The 18,386-nt window shown below is 40.5% G+C and overlaps 1 protein-coding gene across 1 annotated transcript in view; it reads left to right on the top strand.

Annotated features, from left to right (window-relative positions):
* FRYL (FRY-like) overlaps positions 1 to 18,386 on the top strand; it is a 157,322-nt gene that overhangs the window by 106,973 nt on the left and 31,963 nt on the right. Inside the window, exons 39-46 of the mRNA XM_012639897.1 lie at positions 1,310 to 1,480; positions 2,839 to 2,979; positions 5,998 to 6,195; positions 8,845 to 9,006; positions 9,134 to 9,208; positions 9,544 to 9,720; positions 13,315 to 13,518; positions 15,706 to 15,873. Coding sequence (XP_012495351.1) covers positions 1,310 to 1,480; positions 2,839 to 2,979; positions 5,998 to 6,195; positions 8,845 to 9,006; positions 9,134 to 9,208; positions 9,544 to 9,720; positions 13,315 to 13,518; positions 15,706 to 15,873 — 1,296 coding nt within the window. The remainder of the gene's footprint in view (positions 1 to 1,309; positions 1,481 to 2,838; positions 2,980 to 5,997; positions 6,196 to 8,844; positions 9,007 to 9,133; positions 9,209 to 9,543; positions 9,721 to 13,314; positions 13,519 to 15,705; positions 15,874 to 18,386) is intronic.

Raw genomic sequence — 18,386 nt, 5'->3', positions numbered from 1 at the left:
TTAACATTTTGAAATACAAATAACTAGGCAAATATCAACAAAATTTTTCTTTCTTCTTTCTGGTATCTGTTTTATGGGCAAAGGGATGATGCTTGAAATCAGCTGCTTTTAATGGTTTTATAAAATAACTTCCAAGGTGCCATGTGCATAGTCTCTGCACAGCCTTGCGTAGCTTTCTATCTTGGGCCCATCCGGTGGTGATGCCCAAATGACAAACGTAGCCTATTAAATGGTTTCTGAATTATCAAAGTAAAAGCCAGTGATATTCATTTGAAAGTTGAAAAAATGCATATTTCAAAACGTAATACTCTAATTTCTTTAGTAAATGTTCTAGGCAGTTGTGAAAATACACATGAAACACCAGTAAGGTAAAGTAAGTAAAGAAGGTGAAAAGAGGAAAATAAAAGCAGAAATTGCAGCGCGGCTGGCCTTTTAGGATAGGTAGATACAGAAGACTAGCGTGGCCTGTTTCCAGTTCTGCGTCACTCAGGTGGCCCCTGGAGGAGGCTAAGGAACATCCTCACCAATAACCCAGGGAACAGACAGACTAAGAAGGTGCATTTGGTCAGTAAGATCCCCCAAACATTTGTTGATTCGGGTTCCATAGAATTGTATCCAACAAACTCTGAGAAGTCAGCATATGTTGACGTGGCCTCTGAAAGATCAGCCAAGGATCCGAGAGCTTTAGGAGAGTTCCTGAAAAGCAAGCAGTTTGGGGTCTACTCTGCAGACTGTCATCCATTAGAGATGCAAGACTCAGAGTTTTATCAGAGCCCCGCCATGATGTCCTTTGACTCTGTCACACACGTTGAGCCTCTTGGGAACTGGCCGCTCTACTGAGATGTCTTGGCCACAGCTGGAATCTGAAGCGTTTCCTCCCCCCCGGCACAGCGGCTCTGAGCCCCCCTGAGAATCGCCAGGTTGAGTCTGCCTGCCTAGGCACTCGTGCACTGAACCACATATGGCTTTGATAAAACAGTTCCAAGATGACGTCTAGGGTTTACAAAACCATACGTGGGTTTTTAACCGAAGACACTTTTACAGATCTTTAGATTGAAGAAAGCTGTACTATTTGGTATCCACAGAAGTGTTTGACACATGAATCCTCTTTCCATACTATCTGTTGCTGTTCTCAATAATGCCCTGTGCTCTTTTCTCTTCTGTTTAACTTTCCTACTGTATTGAAATACAATGTATTGAAACTTTAAAATATACATGTAAATTGTTTCATTAAATAAATACATTTAGTATAAATCAAGTTTAAACTTGTGTCGTTTAAGTGAATGAAATAATTTTACTTGTCTCCTAGGTTTGCGCAGAAGAAAAATGCCCAACACTTGTCAATCTGGCACACATGATGAGTCTGTACAGCACGCACACGTATTCCAGAGACTGTTCCAACTGGATCAACGTAGTGTGTAGATACCTGCATGACTCCTTCTCAGATACCACATTCAGCCTCGTGATTTATCTTGCAGAGGTAAATTTTCAAATATGCGTGCGTGTGTGCGTGTGTGTGTGTGTGTGTGTGTGTGTGTTTATAGTCTTCTTAGCTGTTCTATGGCAGAATTTTCAAGTGAAATTTCAGAGTTTCTAGAAGCAGCACTAGTACTAATATTCAAATTGTCTGTAAAGAAAAATACAGTTAATTCCTTTCAAGTACAAAGGAAGTTCTTATTTATAAAGATGGGTTTTTGTTTTTTCAAGTGTTTATTTCCTTATTCACTGTCCGTCCTTAAGTGACATAAAACTAAATAATGTAAACCTCACCTTCATTTAAAATGGAAAATAGGTTTTTAGTGGTCTTAATCCTATAGAATGGTTATAATTTTTATTTCTACAAAATTTGCCCTTGGCTTTGAAATCCTTTTTAGAATGATAGCGCAGCATGCAAAAGCATTTCTGGGTAGGCAAGTTTTTATTTTGATGGCGTATCAGCTTCCTATCTAAAATATGATTTTGAGGGGGCAAAAAAATGGATGACAAAAAAAAAGTACCTGTAGAACAGCATAAAAAGTTAATATTTATCTGATGCATGGGAAATAACTTCATGCCCAGAAAAGTAAATTACTGAGTAGACAGCCACAAAGAGAACCTCAAAAGGAAGAGATTCCTAATCATTAGAAATATTTGTCCACTTATAATATTTAAGAGCCACAGACTGGCTTCAATCTGTGCCACCATGAAAGTCACTGTCAAGGTAGCACTCGCGCTCTCGGAAGATGCGATCATGGGGTTCCGAGGTCTGGCACGGGCGCAGTGCAGGCTGTTGTGTACCACATGTGGACAATATTTTCCCTCTCTGTAAAGAGAATGCTTTTTGATCCCTGTATTGTTGTTATTCATAAATCTAAAACTATTGCTAACAATTGTATGAAAACTAGTTAGATGTTTTTAAAACTATGTATCTTTAATCTGCCCTTGAAACCCTACAACGTATGTGATACTGCTATTTTGCACTTAGAAAAACCACGGCCCAGAGAGGTCAGTAACCTTGTATAAGATCATATAGCTAATATCATGACTGGTATGATTGGTTTGCAAGTAGTTATTCTTTGGTGATGGCAGTTTTCCTTCTAACCCAAAATAAGTGGTTTTTAACTGAATGAGTTAAGGAAATAAAACACCGCAATTCAGATGAAAAATAATTATCTAATTCTCCTTTCTGAGCCAGGGAAAATAGCAGTAATAAACGTTACCTTTTATTTTATTAGCCTCTAGATTTCTAATAATCTATAAACTCATAGGTTAAATCTATTATGTTTTTCAACATCGTAAATGTAAATACTGAGTTTTTCTTTAACCTCATTAAAACATACTTTTTAATATTACTTTTAGCTGTTAGAAAAAGGGTTGTCCAGTATGCAGCAGTCATTACTGCAGATTATCTACAGTCTATTGAGTCATATTGACCTGTCTGCAGCCCCTGTCAAGCAGTTCAACCTGGAGATCATAAAGATTATTGGCAAATATGTACAGGTGAGTGACCCCAAAGCTTACATATAGCATTGTTCATCTCAAAACCATTTATAATCATAAAAATTGGAAATGCCTTAAATGTCCAAGAGGACAGTGGTTAATCCATAAGTCACGTTTTCAGGAATGTTTACAACATGGAAAATATTCTTAACGTGAGTGGCAAAAGGCAGAAGCAGAATGGTAGGATTGGTGTGACACCTACTCTTTTTTTTTTTTTTTGGAGACAGGGTCTCATTCTGTTGCTTGGGCTAGAGTGCAGAGGCGTGATCATAGCTCACTGCATCCTTGAACTCCTGGGCTCAAGCAATTCTCTTGCCTCAGCCACCTGAGTAGCTGGACTACAGGCACGTGCCACCACACCTAGCTAATTTTTCTTAGTTTTGTAGAGATGGGGCCTTGCTATGTCGCCCAGGCTAGCCTCAAACTCCTGGCCTCAAGTGATCCTCCCACCTCAGCCTCCAAAGTGCTAGGATTACAGGCGTGAGTCACCGCACCTGGCCTGATTCCTACTTCTGATTTTAACAATTCCATCTACAAACATGCATTTCAGTAAGGAGTAGAAGGAATGTGTATACACAAATGGCAGTGGTCACCATCTCTGGAAATTAGAATTGTGACTCATTGCTCTTTCCTTCTTTGTACCTTTCTGTTTTTTAACCAGATTCTACATAGCGAACAAATACTACTTTTAGAGGATCTCTTTGAGGAGCCTGTATTTTAATGTTACTTTTTGTGTCTGATGAAAAATATCAGATATTTAGAAAGTAGAAAATCAAGCCTGATTTAAATGTAAATGATGACAAGTCAACCTGGTCTGTACTGAATTTCACCTTTGAACTATCTGTTAGGAAAGGCATTGATTGCTGAGTGTGTCAGTAGGGTGGATACAACTTAGCAAAGAGAACAGCCTTAATAGATTAATTTTGTGTGTGTGCTCCAGTTATATTTGCATTCACTAAAGCACAACCTAGGGAAATACTTGCTAGCAATGAATTTGCTCTAGTCCATACCTTAAAGTAATAAACCTGTATTAAAGGGTTTTTTTTTTTTTTTAGGTATTCAGTTACATAATCCAGATTACCTTGAAAATCGGTGATTGCAAATATTCAAAAAATGTTAAGAGTTTTTGGTGGCCATTTTCTTCTCTCTCTTATCCCCTAATGAGTAAGGCTTCTCCAGATAATTATACTTCTTTCCAAGGCACATTTCTCTCTTCTTCTTAAAACTTAATGAAGTTAACTTATCAAATATTTGCTGGGTCTCACGTAGAAACACATACCACATTGAATTACTAATTCGTGAACCATGGATACAGTTCAGGACCACAAGTGCACATGTGCACCGCACAAGCAAGTAACCAGAGGGAGCAGGTTTGTGGCTCAGAGAACTGCACGTTCCCCGTCTAAAAGGGACATCACAGCTTAGCTTCCCTGATGGTTGTCACGTTGGAGTACAGGTCCAGTGTACCCAGAACTTCTCATTTGTAGAGACGCTTAAAATCTAGATTTCTTTCTAAAATCTCCTAATTTTAAAATGGTGACTCAAATTTCTTTCCAAATCTCTTTTTAAATCTTGTGTGAACGAAGATCGTAATTTAGCTGATGGCTCTTTGCAGTAACTTGTGCTGTATTTAAAAAGTAAACATTTTCTTACATTTAGAACACACCTACCACTGTAATTTATGGAAACGTCCCTGAAGAAGTTTAGCATTTCATGATGCCCAGAGCTTCTAATTATTTGTCAGAAAAAAAGGATAATTTCTACTTAGTCATGACTTTGTTACATATAAACTTTTTTTGAACAATGACCTTAAAATGTCACAGTATAATGTGGACTTTTTGTTATTAAATATTTTGTGTTTTAGGTACCTTCGTATCAAGATGTTGTTATTATAACTAAATTGGATAACTCAGTTCTGCCAAAAATTTGTCACTTCCTTTTTGCTATTGTTTTTTTTTTTTTTGAGACAGAGTCTCACTGTGTTGCCCGGGCTAGAGTGCTGTGGCGTCAGCCTAGCTCACAGCAACCTCAAACTCCTGGGCTCAAGCGATCCTTCTGCCTCAGCCTCCCGAGTAGCTGGGACTACAAGCATGCGCCACCATGCCCGGCTAATTTTTTTTTTCTCTATGTTTTTAGTTGTCTGATTAATTTCTTTCTATTGTTAGCAGAGACAGGGTCTCGCTCTTGCTCAGGCTGGTCTCGAACTCCTGAGCTCAAACAATCCGCCCGCCTGGGCCTCCCAGAGTGCTAGGATTACAGGCCTGAGCCACCGCACCCGGCCTGCTATTGTTGTTTTAATGGTGTCTTTCTTTCTTTAGATGTCAACTGTGAAAGAATATGTATAATAGAAGGTTGAGATATGATTTTGGTACCATAAATAAGAAAAAAAGCAGTTTTTTCTATGTATTCTTTTAAGTAAATGGTAAAAGAAAGATACTATAAATTGTTTATCAAACATTGATTCTTCTCCACATATACATCTAACATGTAAATCACTCCTAAATTATGTTGGTAGGAAAAAACCAGAAAAATAACTTTAAAAACATAGCCACAAATATTTAGGGGAGAAAAAACTCACCCTGTACAACTCAGTAATCCCTGAGAAACACTTTAGTGTAGTATAGACAGTCATTATTTGGAGCATGGGTTATCAAGAAAACATGTCCAAAATATGTTCTAGTATTTAATATCTTTATGTCTGAGAAAGAAAGCGTATGTTAAAAAAGTATCTGTAAGACTTAAAATATTTAAATGTTAGAATCTTAAAGCCATAAACTTCATTCACCTAGAAAGTTCAAGCATCCACAACCCTTTTGTTTACCACTATTGCGAGATTATCATATTAGACTTTCCAAATTAATGATAATTATAAAAGATTTATTGGGAGAAAAGTAAGATATTCTGATTTGGTATCATTATGTATGTAAATATTATTTTCATAGTCTACAGTGTATACTAAATTATTCTTACATAAATACGTATTTGTAACTCTTATGTGTTAATTATCTTTTAAACCAGAGTCCTTACTGGAAGGAAGCCCTTAACATATTAAAACTGGTGGTGTCACGCTCTGCAAGTCTTGTTGTACCCAACGATGTCCCCAAGACCTATGGAGGAGATATAGGTTCTCCTGAAATATCCTTCACTAAGATTTTTAATAATGTTTCTAAGGAGTTGCCTGGGAAGACTTTAGATTTCCATTTTGACATATCTGAGGTAAGATGCTCAGGAATCGATAAAGATGCTCATTTGGGAATATTCATTCATTCATCCTCTCATCCCACAGGCGCTGACTGAGCTCATCCTGAGTGGCAGACGCCTGTGACGGCTGTTATGAAAAGCAGGGTAGGGGTGGGGAGGAGGCAGATACACATGCTGATCAGTGCTTGACTGGAAGTAAATTAAAAGTGCTGTGGGAATATATAGCACCTACCTGCAGGCATGGTCTCAGCAAGGAAGTAGCATTTGAGCTGAGGGTTGAAAGACAGAGTAACCCTAGACAGGGAATTTGGGGAGGAGAGGTTAAATCCAGGGAAGCGGAGTGTGTGTGAATGAAGGCTTGTACGTGTGGGAAAGCGTGGTGTTCTGGATGCTTCCAATAGTACAGCGTACCTTGAGTGCAGAGTTGAGAGAATGCAGGTAGAGCGTGATGAGAGATGAGGCTGGATGCTCAGGAAGGGCGAGAGCATAGAGATCTTACATTCCATAGTAACAAGCTGGTTTTATGTTAACACAGTAGTAGCTCTTAATGGATTTTTAGCTGGAATAGCAAATATCAGGATTTGCATTTTAGGAAGATCACTCTTGTAACAAGATGGAAAATAGCCCAGGGAGGAGGGAGGAAAATCAGTAAAGAATCTGTTAGAATGATCTGGGCACAAGATAATGTGGCACTATCCCAAAACAATTGCAGAGGAAAGGAAGAGGGAAACGATAGTTTACAAAAAGACCAAGGGAGTGACTGATGGGATCTGATGGGAGGGAGGAGGAGGCATCAAGGGTTTGAGGAATGGCCCTGACGGTGGATGAATGGTGGCCCCAGGAAGGAGACAGTGACGAGTTGGCTCTTGGACACGTAGACTCTGAAGTGACTAAAACATACTCATGGAGATGCCTAGTGGACAATTAGATGGAGGGTTTTCAGTGTCGCATAAGTGGGTAGCTAAAACCATGGAAGGAAAACTAAAAAGAAAACAAGGCTAAAATAAAGTGAAACCTGAGAAGCCAAATATTTTAGGGCTAGACAAAGGTAGGGCCCACCAGTCCAGAAGGACAGCCGAAGCCTGACTTTGTTACATATTAATACAAATCTCATGTCAAGATTTTTGACCCTTACTGGGAATCCTGAGTTTTCTTCCTCTGGCACCTGACTCTTGGTGGCTGTGATTCTATTGAAATGGTCTTTTGGAAGCCACGGAAATGCGGTTTTTTAAGAAGGAAGTTATTGATCAAGTATTTTAGGGAGCTTGAGAAAGATGAAAAAAAATTGGAGATCTAATTACGTTTTTATTGATTAGGATTATATAGATAAAAATATTTTTTATTGCAGTTTTAGTCTTGGTAATAGAATTTATCCAAAAATTTTTTGTAGGTCTTTTAGGTTATTTTTTTTAAATAGAGAATATGTTTATTGCTAACTTTGAAGTTAATTAACATATGAGAATTTCTAATATGAAATATGTAGCATGAGAACATGATAGAGAAACTTGGCATTCCTGTTTCTTCTGAGTTATAAATTGATCGTATAACTTAATTATTTTATTTGAAGCAGTAATGCCAATTCTTAGAACATTTTATATGCTTAATTTCCATTCGTTTCACCAAAAATTCTTTAGTACTTGCCATGCATGGACACTGGAGATGTACTGGAAGTACAGAGGTGATTATACATGGCCCCGGGGACACGCGTGTAGTAGAAGAGACAGGCACAGTAGAAGAATTGACAGGATGGTAAATGTCCAAGTTTGATTACACAGAGGGGGTGGCGGTGTGAGAGAAGACTCCTTAGAAGTCTGGACTCAACATGAAAAGATGATTAGGGGTTTACTTTCTGGATTTCCCATGCAAAAGAGCCAACACGTGCCAAATGTAGGTCTATAAAAGATCATAGTGTGTTTGGGAAACAATAGCAAGCTCAGTTTTGCTGGAGTGTGAAGTTCTGGAGGGAGTTGGTAGTATTTGAGGCTAGGGAAACAAGAAGGAAACAGATAAAGAGATTTACTCGTATGACATGTACGTGACCTTGAATTTTTTCTTCAAATGCAAATTTAAAATACTGTGCAAACCAAAATAAATACAAAGGAGTTTTGCATTATCATAGAATTTTTACTGAAATAAATTTTGGGACTATTACACATAAGATTTGTAGTAAGAACCTACATAGAAATTTTCCTCTTTGAAGTTGTCACTTATCATCAATATTTGCTAAACCACATTATTGAAGCACACTTAACTGTATGCATTGGAAAAACACCAAAATTTAACAGCTATTAAATCTGGTGAGAATACAGGTGATTTTTTAAAAATCTTTTTTATATTTTCCAAGCTTTCCACAAGGAGGATATGTTTTACCACCATGGCAAGGGGGAGGTGGAGCTGGTGGTTTTTAAAGAAAGCAGATTGCATTTAGAATAGGAATAGGCTTTCTGATAATCCCAGATATAAAGTTATTTCCAATAAAGTCAAGTCTCATGATTAAAAAAAAAAAAGATATCATTACCTTTGGTTTTTATAACATCTACCTCATGCTAAGTAATTTCTCTCTTTATGTTGTTTTTTTTGGCTGTTTGTAAAAAAAAAATGTTAAGTCTTATAAGTTTATGCAGAAATATTTGAGCCAAACACTGGCATTTTGTTTCTGTGTAGACTCCAATTATTGGAAATAAATATGGCGACCAGCACAGTGCAGCTGGAAGAAATGGGAAACCAAAAGTCATCGCGGTCACTAGAAGTACTTCCTCCACGTCTTCTGGCTCTAATTCTAATGCCCTGGTTCCTGTTAGTTGGAAAAGGCCACAGTTATCGCAGGTACGTGAGTAATAGCCAATTGCACAGTCACAGAACAGAAGAATCGGTTTCGTTATATGTGTGAAAACTTGAGAATATGTCTTATTTCATCAGTAATCCCAACATTTGAATTTTTTTTTTTCTTTAGCGAAGAACAAGAGAAAAGCTAATGAATGTGCTTTCTCTCTGTGGTCCGGAATCCGGTCTCCCAAAGAATCCATCGGTGAGTAATCACAAGGACATGTGTAAAGATTTAAAAATCATTCATTCCCTGAAGAAATGATTCTGCCTCCTTGCCTGCCTTTTCTAATTCACCTAACTTATGGTATTAACTAAGAATAAAAAAGATACCTGTCTGTTGGGATACCTGGCAGCGGGGCTAATTAGGGATTTGACTCGTTGGACATGAAGACCAAATTTAAGCTCTGAAGTTGTTGAAGGTCGAGGCCTACAGTGGCTTTGGGACGCTGATAGCTCATGTGCAGAGTGACAAATCTGACAGATGGACTTTTATTCTTTTTGTCTTTTTTTTTTTTTTTTTCCCGTGTGGGGTGTCAGGTTGTATTTTCTTCTAATGAGGATTTGGAGGTCGGTGACCAACAGACCAGCCTAATCTCTACGACAGAGGACATAATTCAGGAGGAAGAAGCAGCCGTGGAAGATAACAGCAGCGAACAACAGTTTGGTGTTTTTAAGGATTTTGACTTTTTAGATGTTGAACTGGAAGACGCAGAGGTGAGGCTGGGGCCTTTCTACGTTCATATTTATAGAGTAGTTACGGTTGTGTGAGAACTAAGGATTTGACCAGAGGGTCATTCCTCACTGGGGTCAGTGTAAGATCATAAAGGCGAAACTCTAAATTAGGAACTAAATGTGATTACCACAATTAACTGATAGCAGAATAAGTATGAAATAAAAGAACTGTCAGCTTTTCATCTTTATCTTTGGAAACATAAAAAATTTCTTCAAAATTATTTTTAGGGTGTGCTTTAGTCTTAAATATTTTGCAGGAGGTATACAAATTAACATGCAACAAAAAAATAAAAAATTATATTAAAATCGATCAAACAACTTTAAAGAGGGTGGCACTTACCACTATATTGACTGTCAAGAAGGCTTTGTCTTTCTAGAACTCTTCCTATGACGTTCCTGACCACTTTCTTCTTCATGACGGAGCTGACTCTCTCACATGCCTCGTTTCATTGAATACCCAAAAGGCTTTCTCCTCTAAGTTGATTCAGTCTGGATTATATTGATAGACGCTTTCTCGTATCAATGTAAACGGAAATTTAAATTCAAAAAGTAGCTTTCTTCGCTCACAAAACTGTGCTCGTCCAGAGTGAGAGCTTATACTCAGCTGTGGCTCAGCGAAGTCTCTGGCTGTTTCTCTGCAGTTCTCTGGGCTCCGCCCTCCTCTGCAAGTCAGCTTGACCTCACGCTACAGCGAGGTGGCTGTCGCTGCTGTGTGCGAACGTAAGATCACACACGGCAGCTTCCAGAAATGCTCTCGGAAAAGTGAAGAAGTTGCTTTCCTGAATGCTCTGAGCAAACTTCCTGACACATCTCATTGGCCCGAGTTGGGACACACACCAATTTCTGAAACAGTCACCGTTGTAAATAGGACAGTATTGCCCTAGTTATCTTAGGCTAGCAGGGATCCATTCCTGGACCTGAGATCAGTTCCCTAAAACACAGTCTCTTAACCCTGAAAAGTTTATGTCAAATAGGTTAAAAAAAAAAGAAAAAAGTATACATTCTTAAATTGTTACAAATATCTGTATGCAAGAAGACGAAAATGCCTTAATATCAAGTATCTATACATCATTTCTTGATGTAACTTTTTCTGAAGAACCAAAACTCATATAGCTCATATGCATTCATCAACTCTATCAAAGGGATGTTTCCTGTGGCTAAAATGTGACGGCCCATCCCATATCGCACTGTTAGCTGTTGACAGGAGACCGGTTGAGGGAGGTGAGATTCCCCTCCTCGTGTGCTTCTGCTCGCCCTGCAGATGTGAGGACATGACCACGGTGCCTCAGAGTCGCACAGATGCCTTCGTGCCAGCTCGGGAGCTGTGCGGGCTCCTGTTTAATGCTTCACCGTGTACATGCTCCCAAAGACACAGTTGTGCAGGTTCATAGCAACTCAAGAGCAAGCACTATTCAGCACCTTGGAGGAGAGTAGCTTTTAAACTTTTTTTGACACTATTCCACAGTTAATATATTTTATATAACTTCCACGTGTATATACACAGACACGCCTTTAAAGGTTTTAAGAATATGCATCCTTACTCTATGCTGTGCATGTTGATATTTTCTATTCTTTTCTTTTCTTTTCATTTCATTTTTTTTTTCCCCAAAAAGGGCAGGTCACCACCCCCTAAGACTGATTTCACACTCATCATTTGAAAACCATATTGTAGGAAATAGGACAGACTCGCACAACCAGGCAGCAGAGTGGGATGAGTCAAAGAAACCTGTTGTTCTACCTTAAGGCCATGAGCAGCTTCTAAACTCTTGCGTAGTTATTTGTTTTTTTCTCAGTTCAGATTTTAAAATACTAAAGGCAGGCTCTTGACATTTTCGTAATGGTAGGGTTATTTTTTGTTGTTGTTTGTTTACCTTTTTTTGTTTAAAGAGCACTGTAAATGCTTTCAAGTTCATCCAGCACTCCAAAATGCCAGTAGTAATGAACATGGCTGTTAATAGAACCTTAGTCAGAATGGATTAAAGATGCTTATTGTAGTTCTGTCTTCAATGCAAGTCACAGCAATCTGAGGGGCAGGGCTGAGGATGCTAATTTGTACCTTATAATCAGTCCAAATCAAATGATACAGACTTTCTGGAACTTTGATCTAATCTTATTTAAAACATGGTAACAAAATATCTTTTGATTGCTACAAAACAAGCTTAATTACTAATGAAACTTCTAAAATGTCCCCCTGCTTTAAAAGCCCACAGTGTCTATTCACTCACCAAATATATATTAAGGGCTGCTGCCATGATTATGTGTTACACTGCATAATAATATTTAAAATGTCCTTAGGAACGTGGTTTTCAAACTTGGACCTGCAGAGCCCTGGGCTTCTAAGATACCTTGCGAAACAGCAGGGACAGGTCCGAAGGCCAAATGAGCAGAGCTCCTGGGTATTGTCTTCGACCAGAGCAGCTCTGGTTTTAGTAGTTTTGCACAATTGACTTCCATCTAAAATTTCACTTGAAATAAATACTCTTCTGCTTTATTTTATAAAAAAGAAAAGAAAAATCTGAAAACGTCTAATCTGGACAATGCCTTCCTAAGTAAAGTGATACAAATAAATCATATTTTGCTAGCCAACTCAGTGTCATTTGTCCTATCAAGGCCTGAGAAAGATTGTAAGAATTGTATTTATAGCCTTATAAAAGCAGGATCAGCTTATAATGACAGAAACATAACTTATATAAATCCTTAAGTGGTATGAAGTTGAAATTTGTCATAATTCCTTTGAAACTGGCAACGGTTGTATCTTGATAGCTGCGATCTTGATTTTAAATTATTTTATAGTAAAAAATGACCATCGAATTTAGCCAGAGCCATCCTACAGACTAAACTAATTATGACTTTGTATGTTGTCAGTTGAATGTGGGTATTTTAAGTCAGTATTTGCATTGTACCAAGTATGAAATCTATGTAAATTTTGGAAGATTTTCTTAAAGTTTGTGTTGCCAAAGTGTATCATAGAAATGTTGTTTTAAGTGTCTGTCTCTGACTTTTTCATGATATATGATGCCTAACGAAGTAGTTTGAATCACATGTCGGCTTCCTGCACAAAGCTTAATCCAGAGCTTGAATCAGTCTTTGAGTTTGAGAAATCACAGAGTTTCCCCCCAAAAGTGTAGCATATATTTGAATGTTTGTCTTCGTTCTTTCTAATTCTGTGTGTTTTCCTTTTTGCTAACCAGGAGCTGCAGGTAAGTTGTAGCTCGGTGTTGTTGATTGTTTACTTGTCATCTGCGATGTATTTGTCTTCTTTGTAGTCTCATTCGTGTTTGTGTATTAGAATAGAAGTGGCCTAGATACTAGATTTGGTTGGTCCCCAGTAATACGAGATAGAAAGTCAAGAAAATTTAGTTAACACAGATTGTCAACCAAATAATTTTGGTCCCTTTAAACATAAATACTTAATGGCGAGTTAGGAGTTTAAAGAAATTGAAGGGCTGATTGAAACTCTGCTTTTGATGATGCATTAAGTATTTTTCGTCTTGGTATATGTTTTCCTGGTATATTACATTTCCTACATTTATACATACATTTGAGGTCTTATAAATCACGTCTCGCTTTTTCTAGGGTGAAAGCATGGACAATTTCAACTGGGGAGTCCGCAGGCGGTCACTGGACAGTATCGACAAAGGGGACACGCCCTCCCTCCAGGAATACCAGTGTTCTAGCAGCACCCCCAGCCTGAACCTGACAAACCAGGAGGACACGGACGAGTCCTCGGAAGAAGAAGCGGCTCTCACTGCAAGCCAGATACTCTCGCGCACGCAGATGGTATACAGTTCCCTTTGCATGTAGAGACAGCTGCTCCCATTTCCCTCTTAACCTCCAACTCAGTAATTATTGTTTCTCGATTTCCCAGTTTTTATTTTAATATGGGTAGAATGCACACACTGAAGTGAAGATGCAAAGTTGCAGTGGCAATGGTGTGCTGTTCTGTTGTTCATGACAGAACTAAGCCGATAGAGTTGAAACTGCACACCCGTTAGCACTGAGGCATATCTTACCTTGCCTCTCTCCTAGTCGCGGTAAGTTGCTCTGGGCACTTTTCAAGGCCCTCGTCTTGATCAATACCAATTTTTCGTATCAGTGTGTGCAAACAACACCGCTTAATTCGCCACCCACTTTTCTTTCCTGGTTAGCCTGGAAGGACAGAGCACGACTGGGGTCCCTTTCCAGATCAAGTCGGTTATGTGGGGGCTTTGACTCCCGTCCCACAGGCTGGACGCCGCAGCAGTAGTCTGCTGTTTCAGAACGGCGGGCGTGCAGGAAAGGCGGGCGTGCAGGGAAGGCCGTAGCAGCGCAGCGGTAGGGTCGGGGCTTGGGAAGGGCTGTGTGAGCAGCAAGGGGGCAGGTAGAATAGCCACCCTGGTGCAGGTGACACGGAAGCAACCGGGAGACCAGGCGCCGGCTACAGGTACGCAGCGCTTATGGGAATGCCTTTTTCATGCTAGACTAAACTAGACCCCCTTTAATTGAGACCCATTTGTTCCACCCTCCGCTGGCAAAGTGCTGGCCGCCATGTGCAACGGCGGGCCCGAGACAGCTTCAGACGACGTGCGGAGTTGTCGCTTTGTGGTTGGCCTCCTCCCAGCTCTCCTGCTCTGATATCTCACTGTTGCCCACCGCAATCTAAGCGTTAAATGGTAAACTGCTACCGATAGCGACAGCCGGTTACCGCTTACTGAGCAGTTGCAGTGCGCCAGGCCCCACTGCAGGTATTTTACGTGCAATAGTCACCGCACCTCTCCCCGCAGCCACGCGCGGCAGGACTGGTTATTGCAGTTCTGCAGATTAAATGTCTTGTCCCGGGACGCACGACTGGTACATGGGTTTGGAGGGCCTGGTCGTCCTCCGTGGGGCTGTTGTCGTTCAAAGGAGTGGTCAAGTTGCTGGCGACCTTGACTGACTGACCGAGGCGCATTCAGTGTCTATGGGGCCAGACTCTGGGCTCGGGCTGGCTTTGCCTCTGTTCAGCTGTGGCTGGGGGCACCCAAACCGCCGCACCCGCTGCGGCCTCGCCTCCGTGCACCTGTAGGCTCGGGCTGGCTCCGCTCGCCGCGTGACTGTGGTCAAGTTACCTAACCTCTCCTTTAAAACAGGACTCCCGATAGCGTCCGCTTGCTGGGAATTTTAGGAGGAGGAAAGCCACCTCGCGTATAGTAAGTGCTCAATAAAGATTAGCTCTCACGAGAGCCACGGGGCAGACCTGACTGTCTGCTTCCCAGGCCCACCCCAGGCGTGGTGGTATTGAGGGTGAAAAAGAAAAACTTTTTTTTTTGGAAGTTGCTTCCTCCTTATAGGAAAAAAAATTTAAGTTTAGCCTTAACATACTCTAAATCAGGAACTTGATGTTTCTTATTTTAAATATTAATTCTGAAAAAATTATAACCCTGCTTAAAAGGAAAAAGTGTAATATTTTCTTTTTCCTAATTAATAATTACTATTTTTCAAAGAAAATAAACCCCACCAGTAACAGATTGCCATTGTAACAACTTTGCATCATTTTCCTAACTCTTTTCGTCTTATTGCAATTGGGTGGAATTGATCCTTGTTTAAATAGGGGAGTTGCCAGTTCAGACTGCTTCGTGCGACCACCCGGGGGTCAGAGAGCTCCTGCCTTTAAAGTCCTCAGACCAACTGAAAGACAAAACATTACCATAAAAAATACGAGTTTAGCTCAAGGTTTACACAGTTACACAGAGCTCTTCACCTTTGATAGTTTCTGTTTAGCAAAATGGAACCTGTTTGTGCAGTTAGTTGTGCCGAGGGGTCAGCGCTTACGTTGGCAGGCACCCACGCCGGCGTACCCTGGGTGGAAAGAAAGGTCATTTTAGGAAATCGCGGAAGCTCTTTACAACTAACCCCTAAAATATTTCGTGATAGAGACCGTCTCTTGTGGCTTCTGTGACCGCCGCTGACTCACAAGCGCATTCCTCGTTCTGCCGTTTCTCCCTTTAGCTGAACAGCGATTCGGCTGCGGATGAAACGGTCCCGGACCAGCCCGACGCCCTCCTCCCCTCTCGGGACTCCACGGGCAGCGTCACAGCAGAAGAGGTGCTTCACATCAGAGATGGGACCCCAAGTCTGGAGGCTTCTCCGGACAATGCTAACAGCCAGCTGCCTGAGGTGGGGAGAGACGGGGGCCGGTGCATGGCCAATCTGGGCTCCTTTTAGCGCTCTGTCCTGGCCCTTGCTTTCTTTTCAAAACAGTTTTGAAATTCTTTGATTTGTTTCCAGTATTTCTAACCTGGTAGGTTGTTTTAAATGAGATGCAGTCCAATCCGATTTTGTTCTAAAGTCGACAGGTGGAAGGAATGACCTGCAGGTTAAAAATCTCCTGGGTTTTAATGAGCGTTGCGCGTCGCAGAGCGCGATCAGGTTCGTGCACAGGCGCTTCTGGGTGGCGGCGTCACCTGCGGGCTGTGTCTTCCTCGAAGGGCCGCTTTCGTTTTTTCTCCTCTTGCTCTGTTCTGGGTGTATGTGATCGGTGCTGGGATCGGGATTAAAACCTCAGGCCAGCTGTGTTAGCAGTTGTTCAATGAAACCTTTTAAAAAGACGTTGGAACCACTAGTATTGTTTTTTGGAAAGGCCTGTGAGAAGTAAGCCAGATTTCAAGCTAATGGCCAAAAATAAGTAAGTATTAGTTTTCTTAGTGGTTTTTTTTTTTAAAGATTATAATGGATATTCTTTTTATGTAATTGCTATAGCTCTGTCATATGTGCTTTTATACCTTGGTAAATATTAGGGAAATACTGTATTTTTGTCAGTGTTAACAAAATTAATGTAGTTATTAGATCTAGACTAATGTATCAGATCTGATTGTAGTAAGGTGAATTCTCGTGTTCGTAGTAGGCTGATTATTTTACATGTATGAATCCTCTTTAGCAGTAAGCAGACACATTTCGAAATGAAGGCATTTTGGCTTCCTTATTAGCAATCCTTAAAATGCTTGTCCTAGTATAGCTAAAGTTTAGATGATTCAATTCAACAAGTATTTGTTTTGATTTCAGTGGGCACCAGGCATTCAGCTAGACGCTAGAAAGAATAGGGCATCACCCTGTTCTCAGGGAGTTCACTGTATATTAAGAGAGACAAGGCTTTTTAAAAAAATAGGAACTCAGGAAGAGATATGTTCAAGGCTTTGTGAAAACTCAGAGTGGAGCAATCAGCTATGCATCGGGGGTGACGGTGGCAAAGGACAGGCTTCGTGGCGATTGGGACATCCCAGGCAAGGGGGCACCGAATGGAAAAGCATGGCAGTGTGAAAGAGCCTGGTCTGCTCAGGTCACAGCAGGAAATTCAGTATTTGTAGAGAGTAAAACGGGAGAGGAACGGCAGTAGGAGAGGTGGACAGGGTCTAAGACAGGAGAGGTCCTAATGCCATCCGAAAGGCTCAGACTTCGTCTTGACATAATAGGAAGGCATTTGGATTGCAGTCTTTCGAGAGGTAGCTATTACGTGATGAGCCCTGCGCCAGATGCCGAGGTGGAAATACGTGGCATGTGAGCGTTCATGCTTTAACCAGATCTATCGAGCCCCTGCCGCTCACACGGTGCTATCCTAGGTCCTGGGTGAAACACACCAAGGCTCTGGTTTTGTGGAGCTTCATTCTAGGAGGAGAGACAGATGATAGGCAGGTCAAACAAGTAAAATATAAATACTGTATCAGAAAATGCTCATTTTATTGATCATATTAAAATCTAACAGTAATGTGGGCTGAGGTGAGGGAGAAAGTTAGGGTAGCATTTGAAGTGAAACCTAAGTGACAAAAGGAGCCAGCCCTTGACGGTTTGGAGGAAGAATGTTCCAGGCAGAGGAAGCAGCAGTTGAAAAGACCCTGGTGTATCTGAAGTGTAAAAAGCTGGCCAGCGGGGCTGGTGAGCGGCGAACAAGGAGTCTGGGGTGGACCAGGGTATACTCACGACACATCCTCCGGGCCGCGCAGCATGTAGCCGTTAAAACCGGGATTTTAAGCAGAAGGAGGACATGATCTTGCACTTACCATTCCCTGGTATATATTTTTGTCATTTGCATATAGCCTAACACTGTTGTTAGATTATAAACTAACTGTGGTTAGGAATTAATTTATACCAGGGCATCCAGGCTAGTCTAAGGTCAGGGGCTCTGACTTTCACTAACTTTTCATAGTTTGGAAGGAAAATTCTATTTTTATCCATGAAAATGAGACAAGAAACTGTTGTACAGGTAAGAAGTAAGTTAGGTCTAAATACTGAAAGAAGCTGATCTTTATTCCTGAAACTGTGAGACCATTTGCATTTATTTCCAAACTGATGAAATTAATATTCATGCAAATTAAGAGCTGGCGTTGATTCCGTCATGCTACGTACTTCGGAAGTATAGTGGTAGCTCACTCCTTCAGCCAGTATCTGTTTAGCTTCTACTAATACTACAGGCAGTCACGTAGCAACATTATTTCAGTAACGTTACAATGGATGGGAAGAGGAAAACCACTAGTATACTTTATAACTTATGTTTTCATTATTGTTTACTTAGGTTTAAGAGAATGTTTCATTCTTTTTGATAAATGAGCTTGTGATTCATTTAATTTTCAAAAATGTAATAGTCTAAAGTTTCCTGATGTCCTCTGAACTCTAGCTCAGTGGTGAAGCTTTATTGA

Source organism: Propithecus coquereli, unplaced genomic scaffold (genome assembly GCF_000956105.1).
Source record: "Propithecus coquereli isolate 6110/MARCELLA unplaced genomic scaffold, Pcoq_1.0 Scaffold143, whole genome shotgun sequence".
In the NCBI taxonomy this organism is placed as follows: Eukaryota; Metazoa; Chordata; class Mammalia; order Primates; family Indriidae; genus Propithecus; species Propithecus coquereli.
The sequence above is the reverse complement of the archived record's forward strand: the minus strand, read 5'-3'. Positions and strand labels throughout refer to the sequence as shown.